Source organism: Anolis carolinensis, chromosome 2, assembly GCF_035594765.1.
Source record: "Anolis carolinensis isolate JA03-04 chromosome 2, rAnoCar3.1.pri, whole genome shotgun sequence".
NCBI classification, from domain to species: Eukaryota; Metazoa; Chordata; class Lepidosauria; order Squamata; family Dactyloidae; genus Anolis; species Anolis carolinensis.
The window spans coordinates 37,781,787-37,799,666 of record NC_085842.1 but is presented as its reverse complement, the minus strand read 5'-3'; the positions used below and the strand labels follow the sequence as shown (position 1 = coordinate 37,799,666).

Here is a 17,880-nt window from a genome sequence, read left to right as displayed (position 1 = left end):
TGCCCCAGAGCAAGAATCATTATCTTTTTTCCAGTCACTCCAGAACTTACTTTATTCAGTTATTTATGCATGAATCAACAATTTCAGCCTCCAGATCATAGAGGTAACTTGTGGAACACTTTTTCTACAATGTGATTTGAGTCATCTTCTGATAAATCTCAAGTGATTACCCCTTTGGAGGGGGCAGGGGAGATGGGATGTCTTGATTTGTTTCTATAACTTTTTTATTTAAAAAACCCCCTTTTATTTGATAATTGAGCATTGTCAAGAGTTCTTTCAGTGTTTAACGCTGAAATAAGTTACTGCTGAAGATAAGCTTCACTGGTAGTAAATGATCCAGCAGATGGTCTATGGCAGAGCTTTCCCAACATTTTATGTTGGTGACACACCTTTTTAGGTATGCATCATTTCATGACACAGTAATTCAATTTTACTAGCCATCCAAAAGTTAAACCAAGTTTTAAAAAAGTTAAGAGATACTGACACATAGATAAATGTATCTATGTCCACAACATATCTTATGAAAATCGTTCATTTATATATTTAAAAATATATGATTTGGTGCTTATTTCACATAAACTCAAACTTCTTACATTTATGTGACACATTCACATTGTGCAGCCAACACACTAAAGTGTCATGACATACAGTTCAGAAAGTTCTGGTCAATAGTAAAGAGGCATCCCATGGGTAAATCAAAATGTACAAATATGACCCATTTCATCTCTCCACCCCTACATCCCCAATAGATATGAAAACTGCACATGCAGGTTAGCAACAGAACAACATTCTCTTCTAGTCCATTTCCAGCCTTCATATCTTTTCCCAGCCTCAAACTACCAAGGCAAAGAAAAACGATCAAACAAGGCCACTAATACAAATTGAGTCTTTAATGTCACTGGACAGCAGTTTGGCCATGATGTCAACCAAGACTCTAAAACTGATCTTCCTGGTGGCAAAGAGCCAACTTACTACATTTATCAAAGAGGAAAAAACAGCCTATTGGATTTTCTCTTTATCCGATCACTAGTGGGAAGAGCAAATAGTAAAAATACTTTGAGATTTGGGATGGAAATACAGCAAGAAACATCTTAACAGACTTGATAATAACATGAGTTTCAACTGTTTTACATTACTAAGGGCCTAGACTTTATATTTATTTACTCAGGTCATCCTTTATTAAATTTGGAAAATACATTTCAAGCCCACAGGCAAGATGCTTTGATCAAGCTTTGCTACCGAGGTTAGTAAGTGAAAACAGGATGTCACAGGGCTTGAAAAGCATAACACCGTTGCTATATTATGAACAAGTGTACTTTCTTGATGCAATGGAATATGTCTGCTGCAGTCACATAATCTCCATTGGCCCCAGCTAGCATAGTCAATGGTGGGGAATGATGGTAGTTGCAGTCCAAAAGCATCTGAAAGGCTGTTGCCACTAAATAAGAGGCAACATTAGAATTTTGATTTTTAGACATAAGGAGTACTTTTATACAACAGCATGTATTTGAACTACAAACTCATAGAGATCCTTTGCCTATAAGCACTCTGAGCTTTTCTTTATCCTTCCGTTCTTAGAATGTTTATTAAATTTTTGTTTTAAAATAATATAACAAACAGTGTTATCCTATTGTCCCAGAGCCAAAGAGAAAATTGGCATTTTCATTCCTGATGCCAGTAAGTCCAATTTCAGAGTTAAGGTGGGGATCAAAGAGTCTCTGAGGAAACATCTATGGTCTTAGCCCTTTTCAGTGCCAGGATTCTTGATGTCAGGAAAAAGTGAAGAGGATAATATTGGGACATAGCCAAGGTGAGCCAACATAGGATTCAAGGCTTCTAGAGTCTCCTCGGGTGAGAAAGGCAGGGTATAAATGCTGTAAATAAAGAAATAGATTAAAGGTCCTTCACAGCTCTGTTGAAAATGGGTAAGAAATAGCTAAAACATATACATACAATATGAGAAAGAGCAGAAAATCCTGTTCATATCTTTTTTAGATTACACTTGGATTTCTAAACTTGGGAGAGAACTTTCTGAAAAGCCTAAAAGTGACCACAGAATAAAATACACATCTTGACAGAGGCTGGCTGGATCTTTCTTTGCTTTTTTTTTTTTGAAAGTTTGTGAGGGAAAAGGCCATAAAAAACTCTTTAAACAACTTAGTCTAGGGTGGTACATTCAAGCCCATAGCCAAGGGAGGTCAGGGATGGTGTAAAGGTTCAACCCCCCCCCCTCCAAAAAAAAATTCAAATAAAAAGACCCAGCTTACTGATGAATTTTAACTACCAAATCTCCATGCTAGGTCTATGAGAAGCAAAAACGAGAGTTCCTTCAGAACTGGAAGCACTATCTCAACCAAATTTTGATCATTTATTCATACTATGATTACCTACCTTTCCACTAATTTATATTGCAATAGGAGCACTAGCCGACATAGTGGAAGCAACCATGTTTTGACATTATGGATGTTTATTCAACACTTTCGACATGAAGATGACATAATCCACGTAAACTGACAACAAAATCAGACTCCCCACATTAAACTCCATAAGAAAAACAAGTTTAAATACAATTTACCATGTTTGCAGGTATATAACAACTATGATAATTTGTGCTTGCTTCAAACGTTTATACTTTAATTTCTCCTAAATTATAAAGTATTTCTGAATACCTAAGTACCAGATTAAAGTTATTTTATGTAGTCTCTAAAAATGTAATAATATGTGTGGATCATTGAAAACACTGGAAAAATTGGGCTGAACCTGCAAAACATGTGTGAACAGGGATATGATGCAGCTGCTAATATGAGTGGTCATACTAGTGGTACACAGCCAATTATATCACAGAAGTATCCCATGGCTGTCAACATCCACTGCAGCACTCACTCACTAAATCTAGCCTTAGCAAAGACTTGCCGCATTCCACCTGTCAGAAACTGCCAAGAAACAATATTATCTGATTGCAATTTCTTCAGACCATCATTCATCAGACTGGAACTGTTGAAAAATATAAAATACTGTTTCCCTAAATCAACGGCAAATAACCTGTTGCCGCTTCGTGAAATCCATTGGGTTGAGCAACATGATGTAGTTTTACATTTTGTTAACCTGTACTGTGTGGTGGCGAGAACACTTGAAAAACTAAAAGAGAGTCCTCTATATAACAGTGAGACTTCTTCCCAAGCTGGACACATTCTTTCTGAATGCTGAATTTGTAGTAGACATACACATCCCAAGAAAGCTTCTGTCATCATCCCTTCAGCTTAGTAAAACATTACAAAGAAGAGATATGAACATTTTCGGTAGTCTGCAACATGTCGACAATGTCTTAGAAAAAGCCAGAAGGTGTGAAAGAAATTCAGGAGATATTTGACACAGAAAGATCAGTGGTGGAGTCTATGGGTGGAGAAATTAGTATTCCTTGCATCTGTTGAAGACAGACTTGCAAAAGCAACATCAAAGCAACTTCACCAATACGAATGGAATATTATAGGCTAAATGTGTACATCCCATTTCTGAACTTCTTTTCCGTTAGCTTCAAGAAAGGTTTAAAAGGCACAGGGAAGCAGTTCAGGAACTGCAAGTGTTCCTCTCTATTAACTGTGGTCATTTAAAATCCAACTTGGATAAGTGAACAGAACTTTACAATGAATGCCTTCAAGATACTGACACACTGATGGAAGAGTGTGACCTGTAGTGTAGAAAATGGAAAAAGATTACAACTGCAGAAAAACAATCAAATGCATTTGAAACTTATCTTGTTTGTGACTGACAGTTTTTTTCCAAATGTGAAGAAACTTCTTCAGATTTCTGCAACATTGCCAGTGTCAACGGCTACAAATGAAAGGTCATTTTCAACTCTTAAATATTTGAAAACTGACATTAAAAGCACAATGGAGAAAAAAGACTGTCTGGCCTTGCACTCTTGAGTGTCCACCGAAGTTTATCGATAGAGTCTGATTTCTGTCAAAGTGTATTGAAAGAATTTTCAAGTGTTTCCATCAGGTGCTGTGGTATTCTTTTGTAGCCACTAAATTACCAAGAATCATTTTCAGGTTTTTTTAGAGTTGAAACTTTGTAGCTAAAATAGAAGTGTTAAGTCTATATAAAAATATAGAATGAGTCATAGAATTTAAATTATTTTGTGTTATGGACCTACTCTTTATGACTTGCTAAAAAATTTTTTTTTATAATTTTTGTTGAAGTTTTCAAAATAGAGATTTTACCTAAAATGAAAGGATAAGGTTAAGAAAGAAAGTTCAAGAGAAGGAAAAAGATGGGAACGGGGTAAATAGGACAAAATAGGAAAGGTGAAAGTACTAGGGAAAATGGTGGGATATATTTGGTCTTCCATAATTTGCCCCCCCAAAAAAAAAATCAACCCCCCCCCCCCATCACTACCACCACTATTATTCTGGCTACGGGCCTGGGTACATCACACTGAAATCTACTGATTTCCTACTGAGGAAGGATGGTATAATCATGCCATAAATCTCTCAATGCTGATTAAGCAAGATCCTGGTATAAATGTCCCATTATCTGAAGCAATGCAGATATTCTTACCTAATTACTCACTGAGATAAGCCCAAAATAGTTTAAATTAATTTTTTTTAAAAAGGAAAGAACTGTCCATATGAAAATATTGTAGTGAGTTGTCAGTGTGAAATTGTTGTTAGGAAATAATTTATTTTGCCTCATCAACAATATTTTGTTATATGATATGTTGACTACACAAGCTTTAATGCACAGATGTATGTTTTGTGTGGTGTACAGACAGCATACCAGCAGCTGAAACTCCCTTGGGTGGAATATCACAATATTACATGTTGTTCCCATTTCCCTCTCTGAATAAATCATGTTTCTGTGTAGTTTTTCAAAGAATCCTCATTTTACTCATGTGCATTTTAAAAGACACACATTATGTTTTATACACTTTACTTTTGGAAACATCCCCTAAGCTAGACATCTGTACAAATCCTCAAGGTGAAATGAGTATTTTCTAACAAGTCTCAGAAGGAAGATGAATGCAACTTTTGTGGAGTTCAACAGCAATTTTTCCCATCCCTAGCAGTTAGTGTATCTTTGATCTGACGCTTATGAAAACAAAAGGAAGGCCATAAAACAGCAGAGCAATGATAACTTCACCCATCCACTTTAATAGCTTCTCAAATAGCATCCTACAAACGAATGCTAATAATGAGGCTCTGATGAGTTCATCCAGATGCCACATTTTTAAAGCCTTCCTTGCAACAAGTACCTCGAGCATCAACAAGGAAAATTGATTAAGGACGGGGCTCCACTGTGTCTGCCTTATTCTCCTAATGAATGGTATTATCTGTGCTTAAGGCTTGCTTGTAAAAGGAGAGTTATGGCAGTGACGTTAAGAGACTGTGCATCTGAGTCCAAGCGATCAAACAGCCATGTGAAGAGATCATTTTTTTTTATTCCATGGCTGCATAATTGGCAATCTCAATTGACCCTCACATTTTGAGAGCCCTTCCATACTGAAATGACTTGTGAGAGTACTATCAGTGTCTTATAGTGGTTAGAGTGTCAAATTAGAACTCTATGTGGCCTTCTCTATGTAGATTGGTGAAAGATGAACTTAGTTAGTCCGCCCCCAGAGAACTTAAAAGTAGTGCCCCCTTCTTCTATTATCGGAGCCCAAAGGCTCAACCATAACATATTGACCCCTTCAATTCTCCCTGGCGTGGTCTTTTTTAATGCCTCAGTGGAAAAGTAGCCAAGGGCAGCATTGGTTCTTTCCCCTCTCCACTGAATGGCTGTCGACTTATTGATGGGTCATATTAGAACCTATGGCCCACAAACCTGTCCTCGACCTATACATGAGTTTGACTTATGCATGAGTATATATTATGAGAAATGTAAGTTTATTAGTTATCTAACATTTCTAAAGCAGGATTACAAGTTCTAGAGAGTATTTTAACCTGCTTTGGAATGGTGGTATGTGGAATTTGAACAGTATAAAAGACCACATTATTTCTCAAGGTGTTTTGTTTTACACATTTTTATATTGATTTATATAACCTTTTCCAAGCAAAATGCCTGACTGAAAGTACAGCCGTCATTGGACTGAACCATAGGCAGTAGCTGTAGACAAGCCAGGAGCTGAGAGGGAATGAAAGAGAATAAAGAAAGCCAGGGCTCAGAGCCAAGGAACACACTGGAGCTGCAGAAAAAAGACCATTACTACTCAGGCAAAGCCAAAAGAGAAGGATCCCTGAGTACTTTCAGTTTAATATGGGCCAGTGGCTACGTTGGATTGCTCAACTCACCCCAGACGTTTTACTACCTAGACAGGTGCTTCAAATTGTAGTTCAATATCATAACTGTTGTTGTTATCACTGTGTGGCTTCAAGTTGTTTCTGACTTATGGCAACTTTAAAATGAACTTATCATGAGGCTTTCTGGGGCCGAGAGGTTACGACTAGTCTAAGGTCACACAGTAGATTTCCATGGCTAAGTGGGGAATTCAACCTTCCTCTCCAGAGTTAAAAATCCAAATGTTCAAACCAAGCTGGTTCTTTAATTTCTTTTTGAAATAGTGAAGACATAAATACATTACCCAATTAACCTAACTAGGGAAGACTTGATTACTTTAGTACTTTAGCAGGGGGTTGGACTGGATGGCCCATGAGGTCTCTTCCAACTCTACTATTCTACGATTCTATGATTCTATGTATTATAAACATTTTAAAGTTACTTTTTGTAATTATGGGAAGTGGCCTCACTAAACAGTGAGGAGGAACAAACCATGAAGCTCTTGAAGCTGGCTTACACTGTGAGTCTGGTGGCTGCCTTGTGATTGTCTGTATGATGTTGCGACAATGACAACATGGACGGAAATGCAGTATGTTTGAACACAGCAGACGGTGGCAGAACACTGTCATCTTCTGACGTCTGACCAATTCAGGTGTCTGATCTCTCCAGTCACTGGAATAGTATTATGCCTCTATGTTTCACAGATTTTTCTGAAGATTTGTTGGAGCATTCCCCCCAACAATTGATAAATTTGCTTCAATGTCAGATACTAAAGTCCACAGTTCAATCTTTATGGCAGCGCTTCTGGGGGGGGGGGGTCGCGAAGGGGGTTCAGAGGAGTTGCCAAAGACCAGTATTTTCCATTGGTCATGGGGGTTCTGTGTTGGAAGTCTGGCCCAATTGGATCATTGGTGGAGTTCAAGATTCTCTTTGATTATAGGTGAACTATAAATCCCAGCAACTACAACTCCCAAACGTCAAGGTCTATTTTCCACAAACTCTACCAGTGTTCAAATTTGGGAGTATGGGGTATTTGTGCCAAGTTTGGTCCAGATCAGGGCCGGCCGGAGATAATTTTAAATATTAAGCGGGGGTGGGGAAAAGCACCCCCCCGCTGGCGCCACGGGAGGCGTGGCCATGTGCCACGGGAGGGACATGGCCACGCCTCCCACAGCGGCAGCGGGCCCCGCCTCCTGCGCTGCTCACCCTGACCCCGCCTCTCATGCAGCGTAGGAGGCGGGGTCAGGGAGAATAGCGCAGGAGGCGGGGCCAGGGTTTGCCCCGCTTCCCGCGCTACTCACCCTCGCCCGTCTGGCCTTTTCCAGCTGACCGGACTGCAGCTGACTGCAGTCTGGCCAGCTGGAAAAGGCCAGATGGGCGAGGGTGAGTAGCGCGGGAAGCGGGGCAAACCCTGGCCCCGCCTTCCGCGCTACTCGCCCTGACCCCGCCTCCCACGCTGCGTGAGAGGCGGGGCCGGGCACGCTGGGCGGGAGGTGGGGCACCGCCCTGACGGTGCCCCGCCTCTCGCCCAGTGCGCGCTGGCCTTGCCTGGCCGATCCGCGCATGCGCCCAGCAACTTACGCCGATTTGGGCGAACTGAGCTGTGTGCATGTGCACAGACAGCTCAGATCGGCCATGTCACCCTAAATTGCTGGGCGCACGCGTGGATCGGCCGGCCGATCCGAGCGTACGCCCAGCAACTTACGCCGATTTGGGTGAACTGAGCTGTCTGTGCGCATGCGCACAGCTCAGATCGGCCAAATCGGCGTAAGTTGCTGGGCGCACGCGCGGATCGGCCAGTTGATCTGCGCCTGCGTCCAGCAACTTCCGCGCTTTGCAGTTTGGCGTTGCGGCGCTACGGGGCACTGTCGAGGCGTCGACAGCGCCCCTAGCGGCGTGCGCCCGAGGCGGCAGCTTAACTGGCCTCATAGGTTAAACCGGCCCTGGTCCAGATCCATCATTGTTTGAGTCCTGCGTATCAGATATCTACAGTATGATTCATAACAGTAGCAAAAGTACACTTATGAAGTAATAACGAAAATAATGTTGTTTGGGGGGCATCACAATATGAGGAACTGTATTAAGGGGTCGTGGCATTAAGAAGGTTGAGAAACACTGCTCTACGGTCTCTTGAAATATTCAAGAGATAGGTAGGGAGTATGCGAAAGGAATGTTAGAAAGCAAGAGAATATTGTGCTTAAAACAGCATATAGTTTTAGTGGTTTTAACTTGAGCACCTAATGGTAGCAAATTGTGCAGTTTGGCAAGAGCTTGTTTATAAGTATTTAGTAGAAGGATTTGTTTATAGGCACTTTACACTGGAACAGAGCTTGTCCATAGGATTATGAAGTGTGAAAATGCAGTAGTAGGTATAAAAAATAATATGTTTTCACGCTTACCTCGAAAGCTTATTGTGGGGAACTTAGTTTGCTTTTGTCAGAAGTTCAACGATTTATGAAAGACTTTTGATAGTTGATAGATTCAGCACTTTCTGGCCCAATCTCCATTTCTAAGTCGATGGAGGGGAGGAGATAATGTGGTCTGACTTCACATCTGCCCTGTAACAGGCATAGAAAATACAGACCAGATTATAGCTCATTATTTCATATTGTTTCGACAAGGGGAAAAACAAACTCCTCCACATAATGGTTTAGCTTCTCTCGATGCCATTGTGTGGTCGTGATTACAGATTCGCTGCGCTTTGACAAAAGTTGCTTGAGGGTCCGCACGTCATCAGCCTGGCCCCTCACTTGCAAAAGTATTACTTAGCGTGCCTTTGTATAGTTTTTGAACAGTTGCAATATTTTCTGATTTCTATGGCCGTTAAATGAGCTCCATTGTTAGGCAAGGGGTGAGAGATTTACGAACGACGCACCCTATTTTGCAACACAGATTTCTTTCTCATCATGCCTGCTTTTTCATGGCTGCCTTTCCTCTTTATAAATCCATTTGCCACTGCACTAATAACAGGCTTTTGCTAGGACTTCTGTCTTCCAGTTCGTGGCCTGGCAACAATTTTAATAAGTCACTCGAAATTGTTCCATTTCAGCCATCTGCTGTGGCCTCCTCCTAAACGCTATTACAGGGATGCCAAGAACTGTGGAGTTGAAGGTCCAGGACCTTATTTATGCTCTCTACAGATCCCATCTCTCGGCCTCTCTCCCATCTCCCCTATTCTTTCTGAGTTTAGCTGGAATGTTCAAAGTGGATAGAGCAAAAATTGCTTTTTGCTGTCCTTATTTTAATCCAAAGCATTTGGGTTCGGCTTGGGCATGAATGGATAATTACGACCCATTCAGCCTCAATGAGAGCCAGCATGTGTAGTGATTTTAATGCTGAACCAAGACTTCAGAAGAACACACGCCATCTAGAGTCATATAATGCTGTTTGAAGCTGCTATATAGGACTCTTCACACTGACCAAATAATGCAGTTTCAAAATTAATTTTATGGCAGTGTAGATAGGCCCAAGGTTTCAAATTTCTGCTTAGCCTTGGAAACCCAAAGAGTAACTCTGGACAATAATAACACTTTATTTATATTCTGCCCTATCTTCCCAAGGGATCTCAGGGCGGATCACAACACACATACACAGCAAAGATTCAATGCTGTTTGGACAGACAGAACAGAACAGACAGAAAGGAGGTATATTGTCCAGCTTCGGTGCCTTGGAGGTTGTGCTCGGATTCAGCCACAGGGGGTGCTGTTGCTCCATTCTCTATGACAAAGAGCCATCAGGACTTCCTCCTTTTTTCTGGTCACCAGCATTTCTGGTCTTTTTCTTTTAAGGTGTCATAAAATACCTCTCCTACTCATTAGCGGTACCTAATTTCTCTACTTACAGCTCTATGCTGTTTTCAAACTGCTTAGGTAAACACTGAACACAGCTTGACAGTCGGGTGCTCACCCCGACCGGGCTTTGAACTGGCCATCTTTCAGTTGGTAGATCTTATTACTGCTGGTGATTTACCAGCTGTGCTAAAGCCCAGCCCATACTCTCTCAACAAAACCCCCCTCTGAACAAATCTTGCCAAGGAAATCCCATGATTGATTCATTTTAGGGAGTAGTGGGTTAAACCCTTGTGCCGGCTGAACTGCTGACTTGAAGGTTGGGTTGCTGACCTGAAGATTGCCGGTTCGAATCCAAGACAGGGTAAGCTCCTGTCTGTCAGCTCTAGCTTGTCAGGACATGAGAGAAGCCTCCCAGCAAACACAGCCAGGTGTCCCCTGTGCAATGTCTCTGTAGGCGGCCAATTCTCTCACACCAGAAGCAACTTGCAGTATGTTTTCAAGTTGCTTCTGACACGATAAAAAACAAACAAATCAGAAATGACTTAAAGGGACACAACTGTAACAAAGTTCTCAAAATGATCTGCTTCTGCTGAAGGTAGGAAATCCTGCGTATGTTGATATGAATAGACAATCTTGTAGCAAAATATCTATCCGTGTTGGGTTTTTATACTTCTTAGGGCTGTCATGATGAGAACCCTCACTTCAAATTTACAACTTGGAGGTGGTGGTGGGTGTTAGTTGCCAAAGCTGTTTTCTCATGATTTTTGGAGTTTGTATTGATACATGTGATTTCATACTACAGAGTATTTTCCTGCCACTGAGGCTGCAGGATGAATACACCTTCTCAGTCTTTTGGGATGAAGCTGTTCCCTTGCCAGTGGATGTGAATAGAGACTAGGTCTTTGCAACAGGAACTAATTAAAATCATTTAAAGCCCAAATTGACTTGGAAATTTCCTAACAAAAAGATACAGGTTGAAATTCAGCAGAAGCATTTCTCCTGAATTTCTTCAGAATTAGAGCAGTCTTGGTGGCGTAGCGGGTTAAAACAATGAGCTGCTGAACTTGCTGACCGAAAGGTCAGTGGTTCAAATCTGGGGAGTGGAGTGAGCTCCTGCTGTTAGTCCCAGCTTCTGCCAACCTAGCAGTTTTAAAACATGTAAATGTGAGTAGAGCAATAGGTAACGCTCCGGCGGGAAAGTAACGGTGCTCCATGCAGTCATGGCGACCAGTGACCTTAGAGGTGTCTACAGATAATGCCGGCTCTTTGGCTTAGAAATGGAGATGAGCTCCAACTCGCAGAGTTGGACATGACTAGACTGAATGTCAGGGAATAACCCTTACTCCTGAGTCTTGAAAGAAGATGAAGTCACCATAGATGGAGAGAACAGGTATGGCAAAGATGGAACAGACTGAAGGGCTACCATAGTAATTCACAACAAGGATGTTGGATGGTCGAGAGTTGAACATCATTTCACGTGAGCAGTTTTCAGTGATTTTGGATCTCCTGCACTTGTGTTTTAAAGCAGGGAAAACATGAGGTGAGAGACTTTTAAGGGCAGTTTTCACACTGAACCATGTCACTGATTTGGTTTCGTCTGCTTTCTTCTTATTATATTTATTATTTATATTCTACTTTTTCTCTCCCAAAAGAGACTCATAGTGGCTTGTACACTGGTGAAACACAATGCCAGCACTCCCTGAGTTACAAACATTCGACTTACATATGACTCATAGTTAAGAACAGGGATAAGACATCAGGAAGTGAGAGAAATCTCTCATGGGGAAGGAAATTCACTTCTGGAAGAGTTATCATGGGGGAAAGAGGTCTTCACTGAAGCCTTATCACCAATCCTTGTTTCCACAATAAGATAATGTTTTCAAAATCCAATTATCTCAGGAATAGAAAGTGAGGTGAAATCTGAACAGGGCACAGACAGCAAAGGTGTTAATCCTTCCCTATGCTATCCAAAGCGTGTATATATTCAGCTCACTTTCTCAATATTTATATATTTATATATGGCTGGAGTTACAAATGTGCCTAATCTGACATAAAAACAATTTTAACTTAAGAACAAACCTACAAACCTATCTTGCTTGTACGTGGAGACTGCCTGTACTTGTCTAAGCCTAAGACTTCAAATTTTGTTGAAATTTCAGCTGGAATTGAAACTTCTCTTTTGTTAATGTTTATGGACTTGTGTCCATCATGAACACTTTTTATAAAGATTAATGTCAAGACAAAGTAGAATAAGACCACAGAGTGACAAACAGACAAAATGATTGTACAGTAGAGTCTCGCTTATCCAAGCTCCGCTTATCCAAGGTTCTGTATTATCCAGCACAGTTTGCCTTTCAGTAGTGAATGTTTTTGTAGTCAATTTTTCTATAAATTGCGAAATTTTTGTGCTAAATTCATAAATACAATAGTTATTACATAACATTATCATATACTGAGCTGCTTTTTCTATCCATTTGTTGTAAAGCATGATGTTTTGGTGCTTAATTTGTAAAATCATAACATAATTTGATGTTTAATAGGCTTTTCCTTAATCCCTCCTTATTATCCAACCTTTTCACTTATCCAAGGTTCTGCCAACCCGTTTATATTGGATAAGTGAGACTCTACTGTATATAGAATAATAGAGTTGGAAGAGACAACATGTGCCATTTAGTCCAACCCCCTGCCATGCAGGAAAAGCACAATCAAAGTATCCTTGACAGATGGCCTTTCAGCTTCTGTTTCCAAGGAAGGAGTTTCCGCCACACTCTGATGCAGAGAGTTCCACTGCTGAACAGCTCTTAAGTCAAGAAGTTCTTTCTAATGTTCAGGAGGAATCTCCTTTCCTGTAATTTGAACCCATTGCTCCTAAAACTAGTTTCTAGGGTAGCAGAAAACAAGTCTGCTCCCTCTTCCTTATGACACCCATCGACTTATTTATACATGGCTATCATATAGCTATAGTACAATATGGTAATTTATTGCCAGTCTTGTGCTATGCTAATAATATAATATTGTATGTAAATTTAATTTGTAAGCTGCTGAGTCCCCTTCGGGGCGAGATGGGCGGGACATAAACATATTAAATAATAAATAAATAAATTTCTCCTCTCAACCTCTTCTGCAGGCTAAGCATAATGTTCTTTAAGACTCTCCTCATAGGGATTCATGGTCTCCAGATCTTTGATCTTTTTCCCACCTCCCGACAAAGGCAGGAATCAGCCAGGCCTTGAAGCTGCAAGGCTTTTTGATGCTAATAAAGGTGATTAATTCCAACATTCAACACTTGCCTCAAACAGACAAGGGGTCTTTCTCCCACCCTGGACTTTCTACAGATACAGTAGAGTCTCACTTATCCAAGCCTCGCTTATCCAAGCTTCTGGATTATCCAAGCCATTTTTGTAGTCAATGTTTTCAATATATCGTGATATTTTGGTGCTAAATTCGTAAATACAATAATTACAACATTGCATAACTGCGTATTGAACTACTTTTTCTGTCAAATTTGTTGTATAACATGATGTTTTGGTGCTTAACTTGTAAAATCATAAACTAATTTGATGTTTAATAGGCTTTTCCTTAATCCCTCCTTAATATCCAAGATATTCGCTTATCCAAGTTCTGCCGGCCCGTTTAGCTTGGATAAGTGAGACTCTACTGTATATAAACCCCTCTTTCATAGTTTCCAACAAACCTCCCAACCTCTGAGGATGTCTGCCATAGATTTGGGCGAAACGTCAGGAGAGAATGCTTCTGGAACATGGCCATACAGCCCGGAAAACTCACAGCAACCCAGTGCTGATCTCCTTCGAATCCTTGCATTGCTCTCCCTTTGGGTGCATCTCTCTACAAAACCCCAGGATTAAATAGCATTGAGCCAGGCAGTCAAAGTAGCGTCAAACTGCAGTTAATTGGACAGTGTAGATGCACCCTGAGTCTCAAAGGCGCGCTAAAACCCTTTCTCTTCCTTCGCTTACATTCTTTGTCCCATGGTGCTTTGCGATCTCTGTCTCTCTTGCCCCCTCCTTTCCCTGTCCGTCTTTGCCGGAGTCTGGGCAAAGCCACGCCCCCGCTGCCCTTTAGCCACGCCCACCACACACCCTTTCCTTGCCGCGGCGCAGCGAGAGCCAGGAAGGTCCTTCAGTGCCATACAAGGTAGGCCTGTCCAAGGCGCGCCTGTCCCAGAGTCATTTATTTTTAAAACCGTATATTAAAACCATCGTGTCTCTTCAGCTCAAGTCAGAGCTGTTCAGCAACAAGGAGGCCCCTTCACACGTGTACACAATGATTCGCTCTATGGGTCTTACTGTGCTTGCCCCGTGGGTTTCTGGGACTTGTAGTTCGGAATCCAAGTCCTAGCTTGCTCTGAGGGTTCTGATTGCTCCCGCAAGGACTCCAAATCCCAGCGTTCCGTGGCAGCTTAAAGGGAAAGAACCACGATATCGTTGTCGACCTTTTTTCAGATTACACAGCTGGAAGCCTTTAACTCAGTGATTTTAAACCTTTGGTCTGCCAGGTTCTGGATCTACACTGCCCTATTACTGTGTAAGAGATCGATGCAGTTTAATCCGCATTCTGAAACTGGATTATAGAGCAGTTCAGATCCAGCCTTAGACTCATAGAGTTGGAAGAGACCCCAAGCGCTATCCATCCAGTCTACCCCTTTTTGCCATGCTGGAACACAATCAAAGCATTCCCGATAGATAGCCATCCAGCTTCTGTTTTAAAAAAAACATAGTTGTATGGAAGAGTGGTTTTCAGCTGCTATTGCTTCACTGTTTGACATTTCCTCTTTTATGTAACTAGGGGCCCTTCAAGACAGGCCCCAGGTTTTCTGTTTATCATAGATTATCTGGCAATGGGGATTTATATAATCTAGTTTAAAGCATAAACCCTGGAATCAGATTCTGGGATATAGGACCTGTCTGGAAGGGCCCTTGGAAAGAGGGAGGCATCGAAGACTAAAGATCTTATAAAACGACAACTCCCAGGAAGGATTCCATAGCATGGAGCCATGATAGTTAACGTGGCATCAAACTGTACTGATTCTAGTGTAGATGCACTCCTGGAGGTCTGTATTTGGCCCACTCCTGCTCTGTATCCTTCCCTTTCTACAAAGGGAGAGACAGAGAAAGAAAGAAAAACTCTAAAATCAGGACAGTAAATGAAGAACAACTCTCAGAAAACAGGAATTCCAGGCATGAAGCAATTAGGGCCAATTAACGCCTCCCAACGAAGGAGTCCCCTTGTCAGGAAGCAGCCAGGCTTTGAAGCTGAAAGACAATTCAATGCTAATCAAGGTGGTCAATTGCAAGATTCATACTTGCCTCAGGCAGACAAGAGTTTTTTCTTCCACCCTGGACATTCCACTGATATATAAGCCCCACTTGCCTAGTTTCCAACAGACCTCAAAATCTCTGTGGATGCCTGCCATAGATATGAGTGAAACGTCAGGAGAGAATGCTTCTGGAACATGACAATACAGCCTGGAAAATTCACAGCAATCCAGAGAAAGAAAGCCTTGCCTGGGGCATGGAAACACTATTCTAGTATGAAGGGAGAAATCTAACACGCCTCCCCAGTTTCCCCAGGAGCAAGACATAAAGTGCGGTGTCAATGTCTGTTTCTCTTGACAAGAAAAACATCTCAATTCTGACAGGGCGCTTTATTTTTTTCCCCCAAGCTGTGAGAAGGAAGAGTTTTCCACTGATTGTACCTGCCTCTGTTCTGCTTGCAATGGGTTCGGTTCAAGTCTGCTCAGCTAGGTACACAAGCCTTGAGTTTTAGCTGAGCTTACCTGAGAGGAGCCCTTGGTGGGATAGCGGGTTAAACTGCTGAGCTGCTGAACTTGCTGACTGAAAGGTCGGCAGTTCGAATCCGGGGAGCGGGGTGAGCTCCCGCTGTTAGCCCCAGCTTTTGCCAACCTAGCAGTTTGAAATCATGCAAATGTGAGTAGATCAATAGGTACTGCTCCGGCTGGAAGGTAATGGCACTCCATGCAATCATGTCAGTCACATGACCTTGGAGGTGTCTACGGACAATGCTGGCTGTTTGACTTAGAAATGGAGATGAGCACCACCCCCAGCGTCGGACACAACTCGACTTAATTTGAGGGGAAAACCTTTACCTACCTGAGAGGGGACATGATAGCCATGTTTAAATTTTTGAAAGGATGACACATTGAAGAAGGAGCGAGCTTGTTTTCTGCTGCTTGAAAGCTAAGCACGTAGCATTAGATTAAAATTGAAGGAAAAAGATCCCTACCTAAACATTAGGAAGAACTTTCTGGCAGTAAGAGCGGTTCAACAGAAGACTGTGCTGCTTCTGTAGAGTCTCCTTCTATGGAGGTTTCTAAGCAGAGGCTGGATGGCCATCTGTCGGGGCTGCTTTGATTCTGTGTTCCTGCAGGGCACAATGGAGCTAGACTGGATGGACCTTGGGGTCTCTTTCAACTCCATGATTCTATGATTTTATGACTTGTGGTTGATTAACCTTAGAGTTATAGAAGGGAGGGTTTCATCTCCCTATTTTCAAGTTTACTCTTGCAGAATTATAGGAAATATAGTTAGGAAAGCCAGGACCTCTCTAGCTGAGAATTCCAAAGGCCCTGCCCTAAACTACATTTTCCAGAATTCTGCAGGAGCAAACCTGGCGAGTGGGAAACGAAAGCCTCTGTTCAATAATGCTAATGTCTCTCTAGGCATCTTTAAGTCCTCTAGTATGACTCTGTGGTCAACTTTTGGTGGAGGTTGATTAAAGGGTTATGCTGGAGAACCTAGAGAGGTGTTCTTTTAGGTTAAAAAAAATGGGTTTTTTTATTTGCAGTTTTCCCACTTTCGTAGGGGACTTACACCTCTAATCTCAGCAAATTGGAGGTAACAAAATTTGAAAAAAAATCTGTTCTTGGTTTGAAAGTGTTACTTCCTGTTTAAGTGTGCAGTATTTACTTTAAAAGTAGTTGTTATATTTTCAATATTAATTGAAAGACTCCAGCAAAATGTGCTGCAAGATGTCCTGTAAAAACGAAGCTTTTGCAGTTTAAAAAGCTTTTTCCATGTTTTAAGGATAGAACTAATGAGGAAATGACATTTATAACCCAGGAACAAATGTCATGTTACATAGTGTTACAGATCCTTGAATTCCGCCATGGAGAGCTTTGGATTGAACTCATGTTGCCCTCCAGCTAATGTTGAACTTCCCACATTTCTCACTTTTGTCTATGTTGACTTGGGGATGTTGAGACTTGTACTCAAAATCTAGAGCACACCATAATTCCCAGCCTTGTTTTAGGATATTGGAACATGACTACTTATAACCCTTCAAGGAATGCAAAACATATATGAGCACAAGCAATCAGAGTAAGGAGCTGATCTCTTGAGGATCGTTTTCTTCAGCAAGAACTATTCCAGTGCTGCTAAAAACAATGTTTTCAAGATGAGAAGTTATGTGCGGAACCGGACTACATAGGGGCCTTCAGCTCATATGTGTAGGGTTTGGAGAATGCATTTCTTCTAAAAGTATTTGCATGCACACAACCCATGAGATTATAATGTACTTTATACAACTTACTCCCACTTCCTCTCTTTTAAATATGAAAAGCACATGATTTTTTCATGAATTACTTCTGACATATTGTTCTTTTCTCCAGTCGAATTTCTTAAATTATCTTGTAACGTGTCATGAAAAAAGACGTGGGCCCTTATGTCTAATGGGCGGCAGTTCAGATGGCTAAGGCTTTTTCCTTTGGACAGGAAATGTCTGTTCGCGGCATAGATGCGGGAAGCTGATTCCAGCAATTAACTCTTGAGCG

At 41.4% G+C, this 17,880-nt stretch overlaps 1 protein-coding gene and 1 long non-coding RNA gene across 5 annotated transcripts in view; one reads left to right on the top strand and one right to left on the bottom strand.

Moving 5' to 3' along the window:
* Positions 1–872: 872 nt before the first annotated feature.
* Positions 873–14,135, bottom strand: LOC103277977 (uncharacterized). Of its 2 annotated transcripts, none has more exons than XR_505803.3 (3): positions 14,048–14,135; positions 8,679–8,837; positions 873–1,874 (listed from the first exon to the last, which is right to left on the bottom strand). It is a non-coding gene; the product is annotated as an uncharacterized LOC103277977 (long non-coding RNA). The 2 variants fall into 2 exon arrangements; XR_010002510.1 differs by lacking the exon at positions 14,048–14,135 and adding an exon at positions 13,773–14,041.
* fhit (fragile histidine triad diadenosine triphosphatase) overlaps positions 14,060–17,880 on the top strand; it is a 998,292-nt gene continuing 994,471 nt past the window's right edge. For 2 of the 3 annotated variants that reach the window (XM_062969657.1, XM_062969656.1), the window contains exon 1: positions 14,060–14,225. In XM_062969657.1, coding sequence (XP_062825727.1) covers positions 14,060–14,225 — 166 coding nt within the window. The remainder of the gene's footprint in view (positions 14,226–17,880) is intronic. The other variant, XM_008105413.3, reaches the window with a different exon arrangement.